Source organism: Catharus ustulatus, chromosome Z, assembly GCF_009819885.2.
Source record: "Catharus ustulatus isolate bCatUst1 chromosome Z, bCatUst1.pri.v2, whole genome shotgun sequence".
NCBI classification, from domain to species: Eukaryota; Metazoa; Chordata; class Aves; order Passeriformes; family Turdidae; genus Catharus; species Catharus ustulatus.
In genome coordinates this window covers 48801235-48819592 of record NC_046262.2, presented here as the reverse complement: position 1 = coordinate 48819592, position 18358 = coordinate 48801235, and the positions used below count along the sequence as shown (strand labels likewise).

Sequence of the window (18358 nt, the reverse complement as noted above, 5' to 3'; positions counted from 1 at the left end):
AATGCAGGGCAGCTGTGGAGGTGCACCAGAGCATGTTTTGGCTGGTAGAAAGGAGTGGTGGGAACCAGCAAGTAAGTGATTACACTTCAGGCTCTAGAGGGAGACAGTGCTGAGAAACATGACAGAAGCTTGACCTTTCTTGTCCTGCCACCTGTCCTGGTGTCTCCTGCATCCTCACTGAGGCATCTTTATCTAACCTGTCCCATAGGCATCAAACCTCTCCTCTGCCCCTCACCCCAGTCCTCATATTACTCTCAGGTCTGGACAACCCAATTTTTTTTCCCTGTAATATTATTTATGTTCCATTCTGTTTGCTCTTCTTGTCCCATTTCTTACAAATTTTAGTTTCTTAAAAACTAATGACTTGACAGAAAAGACAGAACTGGCATAAAGATCAGACTCTTGACACTTTTCTGCTCCTACTCCAAAGCCTAGGAGTGTTCAAGCTTTTCACAGATTTTTTTTTTTTAATAGGGGCAAAATAAACACTGTTTTCTAGCCTTGTTCTCGGAACTGTTTTGGATTAAATCTTCCAAAACAAGGCTGTGGCAAGGACCTAGCATGGAAAAATCTGAGCTGAAATCATTGTGTCTTGGCAATGTTATAGGCAAGTGAAAAACAATCTTTTAGTGGAGAGAGGTGGTCTCAAAACAAGGTAGGCTGCTGCATTTCCTCTGATACAGATGTAGTGACTCATGTGCCCACTTTATTGTTTTCTGAGATGTATCATATGTAGATTTGGATGGTAAGAAGTTGTAGCCATGCACAGTAGTCTGGATTGAGCAGCTCTTTGGTTACCAGGAGCCACTTTTGGATTAGGTCAGCCCCCGTGGAAACAGTAAACAGTTTCTTGGCATTCCTTAACAGCTGGTCAAGTCAGCAACAGTCATGTGTCCTGAAGGTCAAAATGATTTTTCAGCCAGAAAACAATTGCTCTAAAATAACCAATTACCCAAATGCTTCATCTTTCTTCTACTATGAATACTACTCCCAAAGTTTTGAAAATTATATAAAATCCACCTAATACATTTTAGTTTTGATAACATATTTGTTTGCATCAGGACAATAAAAAGATGCAGATTTTTATTGCTTGGTTTCTGTAATGGTTTTTGCAAGTTCTTTTTGAATTAGCTAACTGCAGTCTGGCACAAGTTGATGGCTTGAGTTCTCTGAGCAGGAAATGTAAAGCTGGCCAGCTGGCTTTAATATGACACCTTGAAAATAAAATGTTTTAAAGGCAAGCCAGGTATGATCCAACTAAGCAAGTCATAAATGCCTACACCTACATACACACATATGTAAACGTAGGTGTTTGTGTGTATTTATATTTATATTTATATTTATATTTATATTTATATTTATATTTATATTTATATTTGTATTTGTATTTGTATTTATATTTATGTGTGTGCACACACATACTGCAAATACATATGCTGATAATGCTAGTGAGAAGGCTGGGAATTTTAAATCCTGATTTCCTAATTTGTACTTGCAGCACTGTCACTCCTAGTTGGTGTGAGTACCTATGGTCCTATATACATACAGTATATATTGATTTTTACTGTACCCAAGGAGTAAGAGTGGGAAGAAAGAAATTTTAAAAAAATTCTAATGTTTTTTGAAATCACTTAAATCCTTCATGGTTTATTGTATAAACCTCTGGAAGGGCAGCATGAAAACCTGACACTGAAGCATGCAGAATATTTTCAGTTGATTGAATGTATTGAAATTCATCTTCCATTATCTTCCATGCCAATACATATTAGGAAAATGTAAAAAGCTAAGTGAAAGAAAATTTCATATATCATTTTCATCCTTGAGACGCTCATATGAACTGTGAAGCAAGAATCTACATTTTAATATTGTGTGTGTGTCTGTCTGTTTGTGTATCTGTATGTGGGTAAACACCAGCATGGAAAAATACTTCTTTTATGCAACTTCACAATGAAGTCCAAATACCTAGATTGAAATGAAGGTTTGAGTTCGATCAGGTCTGCTTTTATCAATTCTGCTCATTCTTGCTAGATTTGGGTTACCATTCTGAAGCTCAGGTTTTTGAAACAAACATCTTGTGTTCTTTATCCATCATGCAAGCTTTTGCAATGTTAGTGATAAAGTTCTGCTTGAACCTCCCAAAGAGTTTAAAATCAAATCCTTGGAAAGGTAATTGGCATAACAGTCTATCTTACTTTCATCAGAGTACTTGTGGCTGCGTTTTTGGGGTTTTATTCTATAAGTATTCTTTTATTCCTCTTTGACTTTTTATCCTAATTTTCTTCACTTGAGTTCATCTGTTTGCTTTCACTCATCCTCCATAACTAATTTTAGTTGCAATTGTGAGAAAGGAAAAATCAAGTGACTCAGTTTTAAAACATGAATATCTACATGTTTTAAAACAAGGAAAAGAGATTACTTTCTCAGAACAACACTAAAAAAATTTGCTGCAAGATGCTGTGGAGGTCAATAGTATACACACATTTTTAAAAGGATTTTTAAAAATCATGGAAAATAGACCACTCAGTGACAGTAAACACAGTGGTTCAGTTGTGACCTCCAGTTCAGCAAATTCTCCAGCTTTTTTGGGGTTGGACATAACATAAAAACTTTAGTGCTAGTTTGTTTCTTGTGCTGTTTCCCCTAAATATCTATTGTTACCCTGCTGCCTTCCTAGTACTTGATCTGAGTGTCTTTGGACCTTTCTTCTCACATCATCACTGTGGTGATGCTCAATGTTAAATTATTCTAGCATTTATTTCTCTTACTGGCAAGAAATCTGTGTTTCCTGCTTTTCCACCAAAGTCATAGGTAAATGACTAACTTAATCTTGGACAAACAATGAAATCCTAGATCACTATGATCAAGTCATTAGTATGAAAAACACAGTTCTCCAGTCAGGTGCCAGCTGGAGGAGGCCAGACATCCTCATCCTCTCCTCCTCTGAAAAACTCTTGTGTCAAATAAAAGAGTTTTTTTGTTACTGTTCCAACAAAACCTTTATCAGTCTTCCCACAATAAGGTATGCACCCTAAAGAGGCTGGAGTGAGCTGCAGTTTTATAGAACAGTCTTTCTGTCATTCCTTCCCTTACCTCTGAAAAAAGAAACTTCTTGGAAGAGCAGTCACCAGAAATGCCTGTCTGAAATAAGAATGGTAGAGTTTGGAAACAGTAGGACAGTGCTGCAAAGTGTGAACCTCAGTTCCCATGGGGCTTTAAACATGGCTATGGAAACACCAGTCTGGAAACTGAAAAAGTTACTCAGGTTAGGAAGAAGTCCCTAAGTGGCTTGTGTCTTCACAGTAGCCGAACAAGGTAATACATTGTATGAAATGTTACATATCTCCTTTTGGCATCTCTGATCCTTAACAGACAGGAAACTGTTTGACTGGATGAGGATAGAGCCCTTGCAGTAGATTTGTGGAAATCTGGGAGGGTGGTGGGGGACAGAAGAGAATTTTGGTGTCCTGTATACATTTGTGTGCAGGCAGTGTTCTCTACTAGGTTGTGCAATCCATTAAGAAGAGATATAGGATAAACAGTCCATGGCACTAGGTTATTCTGTTAGCTTTATGTTTCTCTTTCATTGTTTGTTTCTGCCCTTGGACAGGAAAGCTTTTCAAAACGTTTTCAACTGTCACAAGCTTATTACCAATGTTATCCAATTATTTATGTAGAAGCTTTCATATTACATTATTTTTTCCACAGAAGCTCACTGTATTTACATTGCAAGAATTTGAACTTGCCTGATGAGTGCCATTTGAAATAAATTTATTTTAAGTGACAGAAGTTTACAGATATTCAAATTTTGGTTTAACAACTTACTTGAGTTCTTGATAAATGAGTTTCTGACTGTTTAAGCCAAAGAAATACAAGCCACTTAAAATCTAGTTTTATTAAGCTAGCTATGAGTAATTTGGAATACACTTACAACATCTGTATTGAACAGCCCTGAGCCGGTCAGAATGGTTTTCCCAACTCCTGTGTGGTCAGTCCTTGGCTTACATGCTTATGTGGCTGTTTATTTGCGTAACTGACTGAAAAGTCAGGCTCCCTGTCTTATGAAAACATCTTGACTGCTTCTTCATGTCAGGTCACACTTTTGTTTCTAGTGTTCAAATTATTTTTTTGATTTCATAATACTGACTTTTGTGTCATTCTGAGGAAGTTACAACAGTAGCATCTCAGGAAAAAACACCTCAGACTCCACTATAAAATCTTTCTTCTTCAGGAAATTAAACTTTTAATGTGTCTGAGTGACAGACTGAGTTTTGTGTCTACATAGATTTACAGTGTGCCATTTAAACCTAAGAATATTCATTAGGATGGAATAAAATAAATTACAGTAATTTCACGATTATAAGCCGCACCATTTTGACTAAAATTTTGGTCCGAACCCAAAGTGCGGCTTATAATCAGGTGCGGCTTATATACGGACAAAGAACGAAAAGTTGCTGTTTTAGTTTGGAGGACAGGTGTCTGCTGAGAAAGGCAGGAACTTCTCTTTGAAATGGAGAATGTAACCCCCCTCTCTCCAAATTATTATAATTTTGAAATCAAGGGGCTTTCAGGCAAAAATATGGGAATTAGGAATAGCAGTTCTTTACTAGGGAAATTAAAATAGAAATACAGTACTACAAAGAAACAAACTCCAAACCCTGACAAAGTCAGAGTACAACCTGACACCCCGTCAGGCAGGGTGTTGGTAGCAGTCCCATTAAATGGTGGCTGCATCCTCCTGCAGTGACAGATGTGATTCAGTTGGAGCAGTGCTCCCGCAGAAGGTGCAGTTTCCCTCCGGAGGTCCAGTGGTGATGTGGAGAAATCCGGTTTTCCTCTGGAGTCCAGTGGAGAAAGGGGCTCCCTTAGTGTCCCAAAACCTCTGTTTTTATCTTGGTAAGAAATGTTGGGCTCTTCCCCCTGGCTGGAGCAACTTCCAATGGGATGCAGTAATTTTATCAGTCACACAGTGGGACTCAATGGGCCATTAGCAGAAAATGACTGGCTGGAGGAAGGATGGGTTGTGAAAAGATAAAGAACAATGCCCTGCCTGGTTTCAGTGGATGGCCCATTAGCAGAATATCTGCCGTGGAGATAAGGATCAGTGCCCCCACCCTCAACAGATGGTGATAGAATAGATACCTTTTATCACTCTGTATTGTAATGTGCAGCTTATAGTCAGGTGCAGCTTATATATGGACAAAGAACGAAAAGTTTCTGGCACCTGGAAGTGCGGCTTATACTCAGTGCGGCTGAGTGCGGTGTTTTTTCTTCTGTTTGGCCGAACTGGCTCTCCAACTGAGCAAGATGTGTACATTCTGGGATAAACAAGGAGGAAGGACAATGCACAGAACATCTAGAGATCCAAGTGAATCTTCTCTCCTTTTCTCCTCTTCTCAGTCTAGCTCCCTCCAAACCTCCTATATCAAGCTTCCCCATTAGTCCCTCCTTACAGTGGAGGTGCCTTACTGCATGTCCTTCTATTTCTTCTCCTCTGAAAGCAGATTAACTTCATATGCATGTGAGTTTTAACTCACACTCTGCTTGTAGAGCTGCTGAGTGCTAAGGATGAGAAGTTCCCTCTACCTCACCCAGTATCTGCAGCACAACCCAACATGATGTCTTGGCAGAATCTTGCTTGACCAGCCATTCTTGTCTGGCACTGCTCATGCCTCATATCATCCTGGATAAGTGCTTAGAAAGGATTATTGATACTTTGAGACTGAAGGCCAGGATAATTGATTAAGCACTTCAAGATAAATAAACCAGCTTCCATAAGCTGGAGCAATGGTTTGGAAAGCAACTGATACCCTAGCTGTGTCCTGTTATTGGAACAAAAAAGACATGAGAGATATGTTTTATTTTTCAGTAACACAGGCAACAATGCCTGCATTGGATAATGTTTTAATTTAGTCTCCAAAATAGCATGCGAGTCCAGGAGCATCTGTTACCTAGTTTGAAACAATCAGTATGTTGTTCATCTGCCATGGCCTATGACGAAAAAAGCTGAGCACAAAGAATCCCCTATTCTCTTCTCCAAAACATGAGATAGAGTCATAACATTTTATTTTGGAAAAATTGACCTAGCAAATATTTCAATTCAAAACAAGAACAAATGCAAACCATCTTGAGATTAGTTCTATTGAGACTGAAGGAAGGATTCAGAGATCTGACTCAGTGTGAAAGTGAGTATTGAATAAATCCAAGTTGATACACTTTTGGTAGGTAATGTTCAAATACTCAAATATTACCTTAAACTCAATCAAGAATTTAACAACAAAATATATTGAGGGGACTGTAAAAATTTCAGTACATTTGCCATAGCCAATACTGAAAACTCTGCACTCCCAAGTAGAAGACTTTGTAATTTCATCCCTGTGAAATGATGATGTCTACTCATGCCAGTGTGTCCCTAAGCACCACAAAAATCAAATGGAAAATTAGTGAAGCTTAAGCTATAGATGGCAAAGCTGAACAAGTTTACCAGGGTCACTGAATCAGATCAATCCTTTGGTTGTACAAAGATTACTGCTTCAATGGCCTTTGAGAGACCATGGTTATTGCTGTGATGCTTTTGAAATGGAGGGCTTTCTGCAGGATCCAATGGGTAGTTACATACCTTGAAAATTACACCGATCTAAGAATAAAGAACTTAATCCTGCTCCCAATGATGTCAATACTAAAGCACTGCTTAGAACATTACTCCACAGTGTGGAAATGTGGTTTCACAAATGAGGACTGACTTCATCCTTATACGTATGGTTTTCTGAAGATTCATGGATTAAGGGCTATAATACGTCTTTAGTTCATTACAAATGTTCACCAGGATGCATTTATCAAAATTCTAGTGAATGATGTTCACCCAATGTCAGTATCTTATTTTATGCTTATTTTAGTTTATTTTATGCTTTTTTTCCAAGAGATGCTACCACTTTTGAAGGATTGCCCCGCATCCTCTGTCCTGACAATGAACTTACAAAGTATGAAAAAATTTTTGTCCTGTTAAACATTGAGGCTAAGATACAGTTCTAAAGTTGGAAAGCGAAAAAAAAGGTGTGAGATATAGGCCACTGTACCTTGAGCAGTTATGCATTCTGTGCAGGGGCACTCCTTAACTCCATACCATTATCAGTTTACAAGACAGATAATCAATAATAACCAGGATTGGTAGCACTGAATGGAAAAGTTTAAAAAGCTGCTCCATCCTGGGCAGCAAAATGCACACATACTTCAAAGTTTTTGGTGTAATGCTGTTTTATAAGCAGATGAGTTAATAAATACTACACAGCAAAACAAACTGGCAAAATACCATGTAGCTACCATATTGAAGGTGTTACCAAGCCTACTAGGAGAGAACATAATAATAATAATGCTCTAAAAACTTTTAGAAGCCTTTTTGTATCTACATGGAACATGTCAGTCAGCATTTAATCTCAAATATGTAACTGAGGCACTGCCCAGAAGATTAAATGGTTAGAAGTGACACTAATCCATCTGCAAGCACTAGCATAGACATCAACACAAAGGAATTGTTTTGAAAAGCTCCTCCCAAATTATGGTCATAACCCCAGTGCTCAGACAGATGATTTGGAGTAGTTTGGACAAGAAAACCACCAGCATTGTTTTCACAAAATAAATCCTAACGTGTCTTCTGTAATTCAAAGAGATCTGTGCCAACCTTGGCAGAAGGGTAACTGAGAGTCTTACAGTTTCTTTACATTTTATTTTATTATCTCATGAGTGACTTGTATTTTCCATGGCAGAATTAATATTTACTCAAATCAATTATCTTGGATGTTTCTTTAATCTTCACAAACTCAGATGACCACTGTGAATTATGCATAACATTTCAAGTCTTCTGCTCTACAATATCATGGCACTGAGTCATTTATGAATAATCTCATTTTGTGCAGTAGTATCAGTTCATCTCTATTATTCCTTGCTTTTTGCCACAACCACTCTTGCTCATATGGATAAAATCTACTGGTTTTCAGGATAAGACAGCTGAGGATATTCATGAGAATGTTCATGTTGGGTGTTGGGCAAGAAAAACCCACAACACCCTCAGTGAGTCATGTTTTCTCACAGACAAAAAAATACTCTAGTAAAATGGGAATTATATACAGATATACATAATTTGCCAACAAAAGTGAGAAAATATTTTCTGTCCATTGAAAACATACATTTAGTCCCCACTGGAATTGACATTTCAGTCATTGGCAGAATGTGCCAAGACAAAGTGGATCCATTATTCCTGGTCTGTAGATTTCAAAATTGTTTGTGCATTTGGAAAAAACACTAACATTTCAGACTCTTAGCTGTACCAGGTTTTGTACTTGAAACTTTCTTCCTGTATCACAGGTTGTCTTTGTTAGCTGGTGTAAAAGCTTCTGGGACTGTGGACTTGTGGCACTGGATGATGTTTCATTGAGCTTGGGAAGCTGCCAGGCTGCTGGTAAGACCATGTGTATTTGTCATCCAACAGCTGCTATTCTTTTGAGGAAAAGCTCATCATACACCTTCATTTTCCAAGCCTTCATTCTGTTGTGGTTTCTTGTCTTTTTTTTCCAACAAGAATTGCATAAATCTTATTTTTACAAAGCAGCACGCATAGTCCAGTGAGGACCAGTTTTTGCTCACAGGGGTACCAGCTAACTCCTAACAAATTTCAGTGACTCCAGAGCTGTTGTACATAGGTGAATGGTCCTTTGAGGGCATTAAAATAAACTCACAGTTCAGCTGAGTGAAAAGTAGTTTTCAAGTGGTCTTTAAGAAGCCAGGAATGGACCCCAGAGCAGTATTTTTCAAAACACAGTATTATTATTTTTTTTTAGACCATAAAGAAGTGCAGTTGTGCAAGGCCAAGACACAGCCTTATCTGAGCTTCTTTGATGAAGATGAGAGAAGTCTGGGACTCCCTCTCTAGTGGGAAGAACTGAATGGTTTCAGGAAAACTTTACCCTCTGACATGCACAGGCTAACCTCTCTCAACTTGCCAAACTTCCTCTTTTGTGGCTTTGTGAAGTTTGACAATACAACAATTGTATCCTAATTAAAAAAAAGAAAATGCACATTATCATGAGGCAGGCACAATCTACAATCCCACTCTTCTTTGGGATAAAGTCAGGTATTTGCAATGGTCCTAATAGCTTTTTAACAATCTCTTTTGATTTAATTTCATGCATTCAGGCTTACAAAATAGAGAGAAGTCACATGTACAAAACAACAAGCCATTTTTCTAAACTATTTCCAACAGTTGTCTGTTTTGTCTTGCAGTAATTTGTAAGTAATTGGAAAAGGAACCAAAGACGCAGAGCTGTATCTGGGTGTATAGTCATGCCATGGCTTGTCTCTAATGGCAGCAAAACAAATGCCTGAAAAATGCCCCAGAGGTATCAAAGCTTCCTCCTCTTCAAAAAGTAGAGGCAGCTCAGAGTATTTACTGCTGAATGACAAATTCAGATTACCTGACAGAAGCTTTCTGGCATGCACCTGAATAATATCACCTTTTGTATGATCTAATAGAATTGAAATAATGAAAATACTCCAGTAATTGCAGTTCTGCGGTCTGTTGTAGGCTACAGTAGAATCTGGTGCTAATGGAACAGAGGAGAGTTAAATGTGTCATTGATTTTAGTTCACAAAAACTTCAGTTTTTGACAAGGCTCTTTTATTGTGCACATTATACATGCTGGGACTTATTAACCTGCTTGGGGTGCCAAAACAGGGAAGAAAATTACACTGGTAATTCTGTAACAGAGACTGTTATCAAAGAATCAAAGAATTGCTAAAGTTAGAAAAGACCTCTAAGATTACTGAATCCAACCATTAAAACCAAAAGACCTCATAAGATTATCTAGTCTAAAGCATTATTGCGAAGAGCTAATAAACTGTTCAAAAGAATCCTAGGACTAATGAATCCTGAGCTAGACTAGGGCACAGATTTTCCCAAAGATGTGAAGAAAATTAAATTACATTTTATATGACAGTTTGGAGGTAGCTTGTATTGTGACTATTTTAAGCATTGCCAGGTAGCTGAATTGATGTCAGCAGGCGAGGAGATGCAATACATTACCTGTGTAATCTCTCCACATATTAGTCTAATGTATTTGAAGTTTTAAACTATGTCCTTACCTTATAGATTTGTTGCTGCCCAGTCCTGGAGAATGCACTTTTGAAAAAGATGAGTGTGGGTTTACCCAGAAGAAAAGAGGTCGTGGGAGCTGGCACAGGAAGAGGGGTCCAACTCCCACTTCTTACACTGGACCAAGAGGAGATCATACTACTGGGGTAGGTGAGTTAAGTTCCACATTGAACTTTCAGAACAGAGATTGACAGTTACTAAAAAATATTGATTAAGTATTTTAAATGATAACCCAGCAGAGAAAGTTTTACTTTTTTATTCAGAAAAGTTACTTATCAAATTAAGTAAGGACATTCCACAGGGACTCATGAGTGGTTTTGCGAATATGACATTTAATCTGAATTATCTGCAGGCCATAGGGATAATTTGGTTGTCATGTCCCAAAGTAGCCTTTTCCTTGGGAGACAAAAGAAGAGGATGACTGCCCATACCCCACAGAAGAAGTTCCTTCCAAACTCCCAGTTTATGTGAATATTCCCTGAAACTTACTTTAGACCTGTTTTGTTTATGGATCATTAAGTAGTCTGAGAAATGAGGCTGATAGCCTGACTTCAGAACTGAGAGTCTTTTATGCTTCACCTGTGACAATGATAGTTCATCTCTTAGCAGCAAGCTGTGCAAGTGGCTGGGATTCTTCTGCATGAACACCTTTGGGTTCAAACTGAAATCATAAAGAATAAAAGAGACCCCACAAGCCTCTTATTTTGAAAACTTGCTCCACAAGATCACTAGTGCAAGTTCAAGTATTTAGGCAGGTGGGACTCCTATTAGCATGAGTTCACAGAAAACTTTATCACCACCAACCATAGCCTAAAGCTATGTACAGGTGTCCATATCAGATGTACATGCAGCTGTCTCAGAATTCCAATGAATCAATCCCTATCAGAATGCAATTCCTGATGTAAGAGAGCAGCTACAGTATAGTCTTCCTTTGTCTTCTTTTCTATGGCTGTGTATTTCAACAGACACAACCAAGTTTTAAGGGTTCAGGCCATCAATTGGTGGAAGGCAAATTCATGCTCCTCATTCCATCACTCACCAGCTGGAGCAAGCTGAGGTGTGCCAGAGGACTGAGAAGCGTCCCCACATCCCATCTGCTGCATAAAGCAACTGTTCTGTTTTGAGATGTATGCTCTGCCAGCAGACAGTGAACTCAGAAAATGCAGAAACTCTTCATGCAGTTCCAATGCTCCCTTTTTGAGGTGTTACTGCCTGTCTGTCTCCACAAGTCCAGAGGGTGAGATTGCCTTCAGAGGCAGAGTGAATTCCCAAGGATCAGTGAGATAGGTGGAATGCTGAGAGCAGCAAAAGCAACCAGAGGATGCTTAAGTCTCTTGTGATACTCTAGATTCCTATTTTCTGCACAAACCCCTAGTGAAGACAACCCTTCTAAGCCAGGTTGTGGTTTGGTGGCAAGCAGCAGTCAAGGGAGAGGGAGAAAAGGAAGATTATCTACAGCTGTAGGTCCATAATTCATAAGGTGTACTGGAGAACTCCCAAGTTGGTTTGTACTAACTAGTGCAATCCATTTCAAAGACTTTGCTGTTCACTGTGTGTAAAAGTTCCTTCAGTTAAAAATAAAAACATAGAACTCATATTACAGCATAATAAAATAACTTGCCTTTTTCTCTAAAGACTGAATCATACTACAAACTTGATGGAATGACTAGATCATCTCTTGGCTTTATGAATTCAAACCCCTCATTGTTACAGTACACAATTATTACAGTATCTCAAATATTACAGTTTAAAAATGCAGAAGTCTATGAATTTTTATCAAAATAGTTTCAATCATGTTTTTTTCTTAATATAATGAGCATGTTGAGCATAATGAACATTCCAACATAATGTATTCTACTTCGCTAATATTTACTTGTATGTCTTTTTAAGGATACTACATGTATATAGAGGCATCTAACATGGTTTATGGACAGAGAGCATACCTAGTTTCAAGACTACTAAGAGGAACATCTGGAAAACAGTGCCTGACATTTTTTTATCATATGTATGGAGCTGGGACTGGATTATTAAGTGTATATCTAAAAAAGGAAGGGGATGATGAAGAGATACCTTTGTGGAGGAGGACAGGGGAACAAAGCATCTCATGGCTAAGGGGACTGATAGAATATGAAAGTGATACAAACTACCAGGTAAGAAAAGCAAGCAAGAAACAGTAAAATTGAAATATGGAAGTGAACTATGTACTGGAATCCAAGTTTTGTATTTTAAAAAAAGCCCAAAACAAACTAAAATGTTAAAATGTAGGTGGCATTGAATGGACACCTGAAGAACATGAAATAATGTAATTTTTTACAAAGTTAGGGAGGAATTTATTAAAGCCATGAATGGGTTGCAAGTAGGAAAATAGTTATTAATTTGAATTTTTTAAAAAGTATTTAAATGCTTTTTAAAATTATTTAAATTTAAACGCCATCATTTTTTGTCAGTAGTGGTAGGGCTTTTTCAAGATCATTCATGCAATTTCTTTTCCTTCAGTTGTCTGTAGCCATGTCCAGATTTGACACAGCCACCAAGCTGTGATGAAATGGCAGCTTCTTGTAGGGTGGTCTTACTAAGGGGGCACCAAGGAGAAAGCATGATGCAAAGGCAGAGGTCTGTCTAAGGAAAGGGGAAAACCAAAGGGAGAGGAAAGGAGAGGGGGTATAGGGTATCCCTTGAATAGTTTACATGGCTATTATTTTGTTCAGTCCTTTCACCATTTGGATTCATGAAACTTTGTGTCTTACTTTACAGATTATTTTTGAGGCAATCCGGGGTGTGTCAGTAAGAAGTGACACTGCTATTGATGATGTTCTGCTCCAGGCAGGACCTTGTTTGGGTAAGTTTCAACATACTTTGTAAGAGATACCTAAAATTCACAGTGCTTGTTTGTAGGTGGGTGATACTTCCCTTGAGTCCCCATTTGAATTTAATATGAGGCTGTTGGGTTAGTGCAGAACCTTTACTCTCTAATAGGATGTGAGATCAGCCTCAGAATCTCAACTAGTAAAGGGTCTGTACACTTTTTTAAATCCACATGACAGTGCCATTTACATTCAGCATGCTAATTAAATTCTGTTGTAAGTATTCTTATGTATGACAGAAATAAAATTAAAGTATTTCTTCATTCTTTGTATTCCAGAAGTGGAAGAAATTCAGTTTTCATCAGGCTACCCTGACAGCTTGAATGAAATTGAGTATTAAATACAGTCTGAAAAGGAATGAAGCATATTGAAGAACTGTGTATGAGAAACTGCACGAACTGCCTATTTTAAAGTATGCTTCAAGTAAATAGTGGACTGGTTCGAATACACACCAATACATAGGAAAAACCTGGAGCACTCATGTTCCTCACCTTTTAAATTAAATTACTGACTCAGGGCTTCTTAGACAGTCATTTTTTTAATATAATTTCCTCTTTTGCATGAGGTATCAGTTATTACTTAAAGGCTTCCCATTTTGCACAGATCATTCATTTTTAATTTTTTTTAACGTTTCTGGTATATAAGTAAAAAGAGGAAATTCAAGTTGCACAATCGAAGTCCAATATTGTGTTATCTTAAATCTGCATTCAGTGAATGTTTCGTGTTGGGGATAGAATGGATTTTTGTTAAGAACATTATAAATGTTTTGAAATAACAAAGAAAATAGTGTTAGCTACTAGTATTATGCTACAGGTTAAGTGCAATTATTCACAATGACAAATCTCTCTGGGAAACTTAATACTCTGCTGGCAATTTTTTGTGATCGTGTATTATTTTACTATAACAAATATATTTGTCAATAATAAACTCACTTCTAGTGTACAGTACAATTCAGCATAAGATGCTGGCCTGTGGAATTATATGAAATGAAACACTTTAAAGCCATATGTTTTCTGGAATGAGAGTCTTGTTTGTTTTTTGTTACATAAGTTTGTACAATCACAGAGAATGCACTTACACTTTGCCCAACCGCAGATGTTTTGCATTTACATTAATAGGAAACTGAATTCACACATCTTGTTATTTTTAAAGATTTTATGTATTTGTGAGTAAGGTTGTTTGTTTTTTGGGTTTTTTTTTAAATTACTATAACTTCCTAATAAAATGTAACTTTGAGTATCATCTTATTGCTCTGCTATAGATTTCATAATAATCAGTGTAGGGAGAAAGAACTGAATCTAACAAAGTAGTCTGAATTCATTATTTTGAACATGAAGAGAATTAAATGTGTAGGTCACATCACCTATGAAAGCTGTCAAAAAGTAAACTGAACTGCTGCAAGATGCTGTGTACTGAGTGGCAGAAAATATTTTTACAGCCACCATATCCTACTCCTTTCAGAGCTAGGAATATGTTTTCCCTAACAGTTTTTAAGGATCAACAGCACCTCTGATGATCTAGGCCCTTGCATCTTCCGTAAATTTTCCTTTTGGTGACAGGAGCAACTGAAGAGATTGTTCAATACCATACATTCCATACTCATGTATTTATTTAACTACACAGATTGAAGTAATTTTTGTTTTCCCAGTGTCTAAATTTGGAGGACAGGTGTCTGCTAAGAAAGTCAGGAGAATGGAAATGGAGAATGTAAACACTCTCAATCAAAATTATTAGAATTTTGAAATTAAGGGGCTCTCAGGCAAAGATATGGGAATTAAGAATAACAGTTCTTTACTAGGAAAATTAAAATAGAAATACAGTGCTACAAAGAACAAACCCAAAACACTGACAGTCAGAATACAACCTGACACCCCGTCAGTCAGGGTGTTGGTAGCAGTCCCATTCAGTGCTGGCTGCAGTCCCCCTGCAGTGACAGATGTGGTTCAGTTGAAGCAGTGGTCCTATAGAAGGGTGTCGTTTCCCTCTGAAGGTCCTGTGATCATATGGAGAAGTCCAGTTTTCCTCTGGAATCCAGTCCCAAAATCTCAGTTTTTATCTTGGTAGGAAACGCTTGGCTCTTCCCCCTGGCTGGAGCATTTCCCAATGGGATGAAGTAATTTTATCAGTCCCACAGTGGGACTCAATGGCCATTAGCAGAAAATGACTCGCTGGAGGAAGGATGAGTTGTGAAAAGATAAAGAACAATGCCCTGCCTGGTTTCAGTGGATGGCCCATTAGCAGAATATCTCCCATGGAGATAAGGATCACTGCCTCATCTTGTTTCGACTGATGTGATAGAATAGACACTTTTGATCACATTCTGTGTTGCCATCCAAGACACCTAGAGACTGAGGAAGAGCCAAAATGAATTGATCTCTTATGTGCCTATCCTGGATACCTACAGTCTCCCTAGTAAGCTGCTTATGAACGCATCACTCTTGCTATGATTCAAAAATGAAAGCAAACAGAAATAATGGACTGTTTCCCATGAATCAATACAATTTTGCAGTTGTTCTGTAAAGTGCACACTTTGGTATCAATACTCAGGTCAAAATATCTAAGCAGAAAACAAGTGAAGATGAAGTGGTTAAAATAATCAGGCTTGGTGGTTCTCTATATGTAAATGAAATGCAGCATGAATTCAACTGTGAGGCTCCAATTTCTAAAGATTTATGCAACTCTGCCTCACTCCATCAAAGCACAGTAGTTTCACGATTATAAACCACACCATTTTGACTAAAATTTTGATTCCCAACCTGGAAATGCAGCTTATATATGAAAACAGTTCTGAAATTTCCCAACCCAGAAGTGCAAGATGAGGTGCCGAGCCGAGCACCCGCCAGTAAAACCCAGGATTGCACGATTGTTACAAATTGGTTACTCTGTTGCGAGGTGGGTAGAGGCGGGCTCCGTGCTGGCAGTGCGGGGGGCGAGGCGGGGGCTCCCTCCTGCCAGCCCCGTGGCCCGGGGGAAGGCGGGGGGCTCCGTGCCTGCCTCCCACTGCTGTCACAGGAGCAGGTGGGCTCTGTTCCCGCCTGCCATCGCCGCTGCGGGTGCCGGCAGGTTCCATCCCTGCCAGCTGCCACGGGGCAGCGCTGGGCCAGGGCGAGCGAGCCTGGCCCCAAGCCGAGCCAGTAAACCCCGTGATCCGTGACTGTTACTAATTGGCAACTTTGTTGCACGTGGGTCCTCGCTGCAAAGGACAGTGCGGCTTATAATCAGGTGCAGCTTGTAATTGTGAAATTACTGTAATCAGATCTAGGCTGATAGAATTAAAAACCTCAGGGAAGGACTCTAACCCGCTCTCCACTGAGTAATTTCAAGGGACCTCACTGCTTCAGTGATTTTAACAGTACACTGAAGGAAGTATTTATCCACAAGGTGTAAGGCATTGCCCTGACTGGAGGGGGCAGGGAAGGGGAGGGAAAATAAAGGCAAAAAAATAGGGGGGATAAAAACCACCACGAAAACACCTAAGGTCTTCTTTATGTAGGAAATGTCACCTTTCCAATCATTTTTGCTGCAGAAATTAAAGCACAGAGGGAAAATTTGAAAGATGGCTTTCATGTACTTCAGTGTCTGATGAATATCAGTTTATAGAACAGGAAATTCAGAGCCTAGTGAAAGAATGGCTAAAATACATTTGAAAACTGGGTACGGTGCGTTAAGATTTCTCCGCTGGCAAACTTCAGTTTTACAGTGAGATAAAAATGTATTCTATCAGTTCTGTCCAAACGGAAAACTCTTCATGCAATTAATTTCTGTTCTGGATCAATATTTATTTACTATTTTTTCTTTTCTTCACTGTTGCAGTAGCTGTACCAGGACCACAAAGGGGCAAAGAACAGTTCTTCTGAACTGCCATATCAGGCCTGTTTAATGCCTGAAAATTTCTTCAAGAGCTAGAGAAGAACTTACAAGTAATTGCTTTGATCCCAGTTGTGTCACAATCTGTAAAATGGAAATGAAAAAGAAGCCTCGAAAAGCAGCTATAATGCCCCAAGTGGTCATGGGCTTGTATTTGATTGCTGAACTCAGTTTGTCCTGAAATCAGTGGAAACCCCCTTTTAATGTCCTCCTGTTTAACACTGTCCTCCTGTTTAATATTGTTTTTATTCTTTAAATATTTTCCCATCAGTTTTCATTTTATCGTTATCCTTATTAATTTCTGAAAATAGAGGCAAATTCAGATCTCATTTACACCAACAGAAATCCAGAATAACAACTGTTTATCCTGTCTTTATAAAGTAAAGGAATTAGTATTCTGACTGTGGTTTCACAGCAAAATAAACCTAATAGAAACTTAAATTTACAATCATGAGGATTCACAAAGACAGCTCAAGCCAAGCAGCAAATGACCTGGCATTTTATCCCCCCTGGAGTGAGCAGAGTTTGCCCTCCCTCAGGAGACCCAGCACTCCGAAAGGCAAAGGCTGGAGCGAGCAGCTTCTGCATCATGATGGACACACTGAGTCCTGCTCTACCTCTCACGTCTGGGAAAGAGAAAACCTGATTCTCATCCCACCTCAAAGAAAAGACGAGCAGTCTGCTGTGGCACATTCCCCTTGCCACACTCCTCAGTCTGGGCTACTCAGGAATTCTCCTTAGGCCTCACTCAGCCTTGACTCATGGCTCCTGGGATCATCCTTACCAGAAACACCCGGCAACTTCTGCTGTCAAACCGGCCCCTGCTGTCTGACAGGCAGTCTTGGAACGTTATCTACCTGACCCACTAGCCTCAATCATGGAATGACAGAATTGTTAGGGTTGGAAGGAAGCTCTGGAGATGATCTATTCCAAGGCAGGGTCACCTACAGCAAGCGACACAGGAACGTGTCCAAGTGGGGTTTGAATGCCTCCAGACAGGGAGACTCCACAACCTTCAGGGGAAGGCTATTACAGTGCTCTGCACCCTCAACCTAAGGAAGTTCTTCTCATGCTGAGGAGAAACCTCTTGAGTTTTCGGTTTATGGCCACTGCTCCTCGTCCTGCCAAAGGGCACCAATGAAAAGACTCTAGCACCATCCTCTTGTCAGCCGGCGGTATGCATTAATGAGATTTTCACTCCCAGTCTTCTGCGAACTAAACACGCACAGCTGCCCACAGCGCTGCTCACGCGAGCAGCACCGGCACAACGCGCAGCTCGCCACCGCCCCAACCGGATGCGCGCACAGCGCCGGCGCCGCGGCCGCCTCAGCAACAGCGGCCGCAACGCCCCGCCCCTATCGCCAATGGGCGCGGGCGCCGCGCACCCCAGCCCAATGAGAAGCTTCAGGGCAGCTCAGCCCCGCCCCCTTGGGCAACGAACGCTCCGCGCGGGCCCGGCCCCTAGAGCAGGGAGGGGTGGGTTGGG

At 39.5% G+C, this 18358-nt stretch overlaps 1 protein-coding gene across 5 annotated transcripts in view; it reads left to right on the top strand.

The window, feature by feature from the left end:
* The window catches only part of MAMDC2 (MAM domain containing 2), a 101659-nt gene extending 87412 nt beyond the window's left edge, over positions 1-14247 (top strand). For 4 of the 5 annotated variants that reach the window (XM_033084853.2, XM_033084854.2, XM_033084855.2 and 1 more), the window contains 5 exons: positions 8359-8452; positions 10139-10291; positions 12032-12291; positions 12896-12980; positions 13284-14247. In XM_033084853.2, coding sequence (XP_032940744.1) covers positions 8359-8452; positions 10139-10291; positions 12032-12291; positions 12896-12980; positions 13284-13345 — 654 coding nt within the window. In that variant the 3' untranslated portion in view covers positions 13346-14247. Of the gene's footprint in view, positions 1-8358; positions 8453-10138; positions 10292-12031; positions 12292-12895; positions 12981-13283 lie in introns of those variants that run through there. The other variant, XM_033084857.2, reaches the window with a different exon arrangement.
* Positions 14248-18358: the final 4111 nt, after the last annotated feature.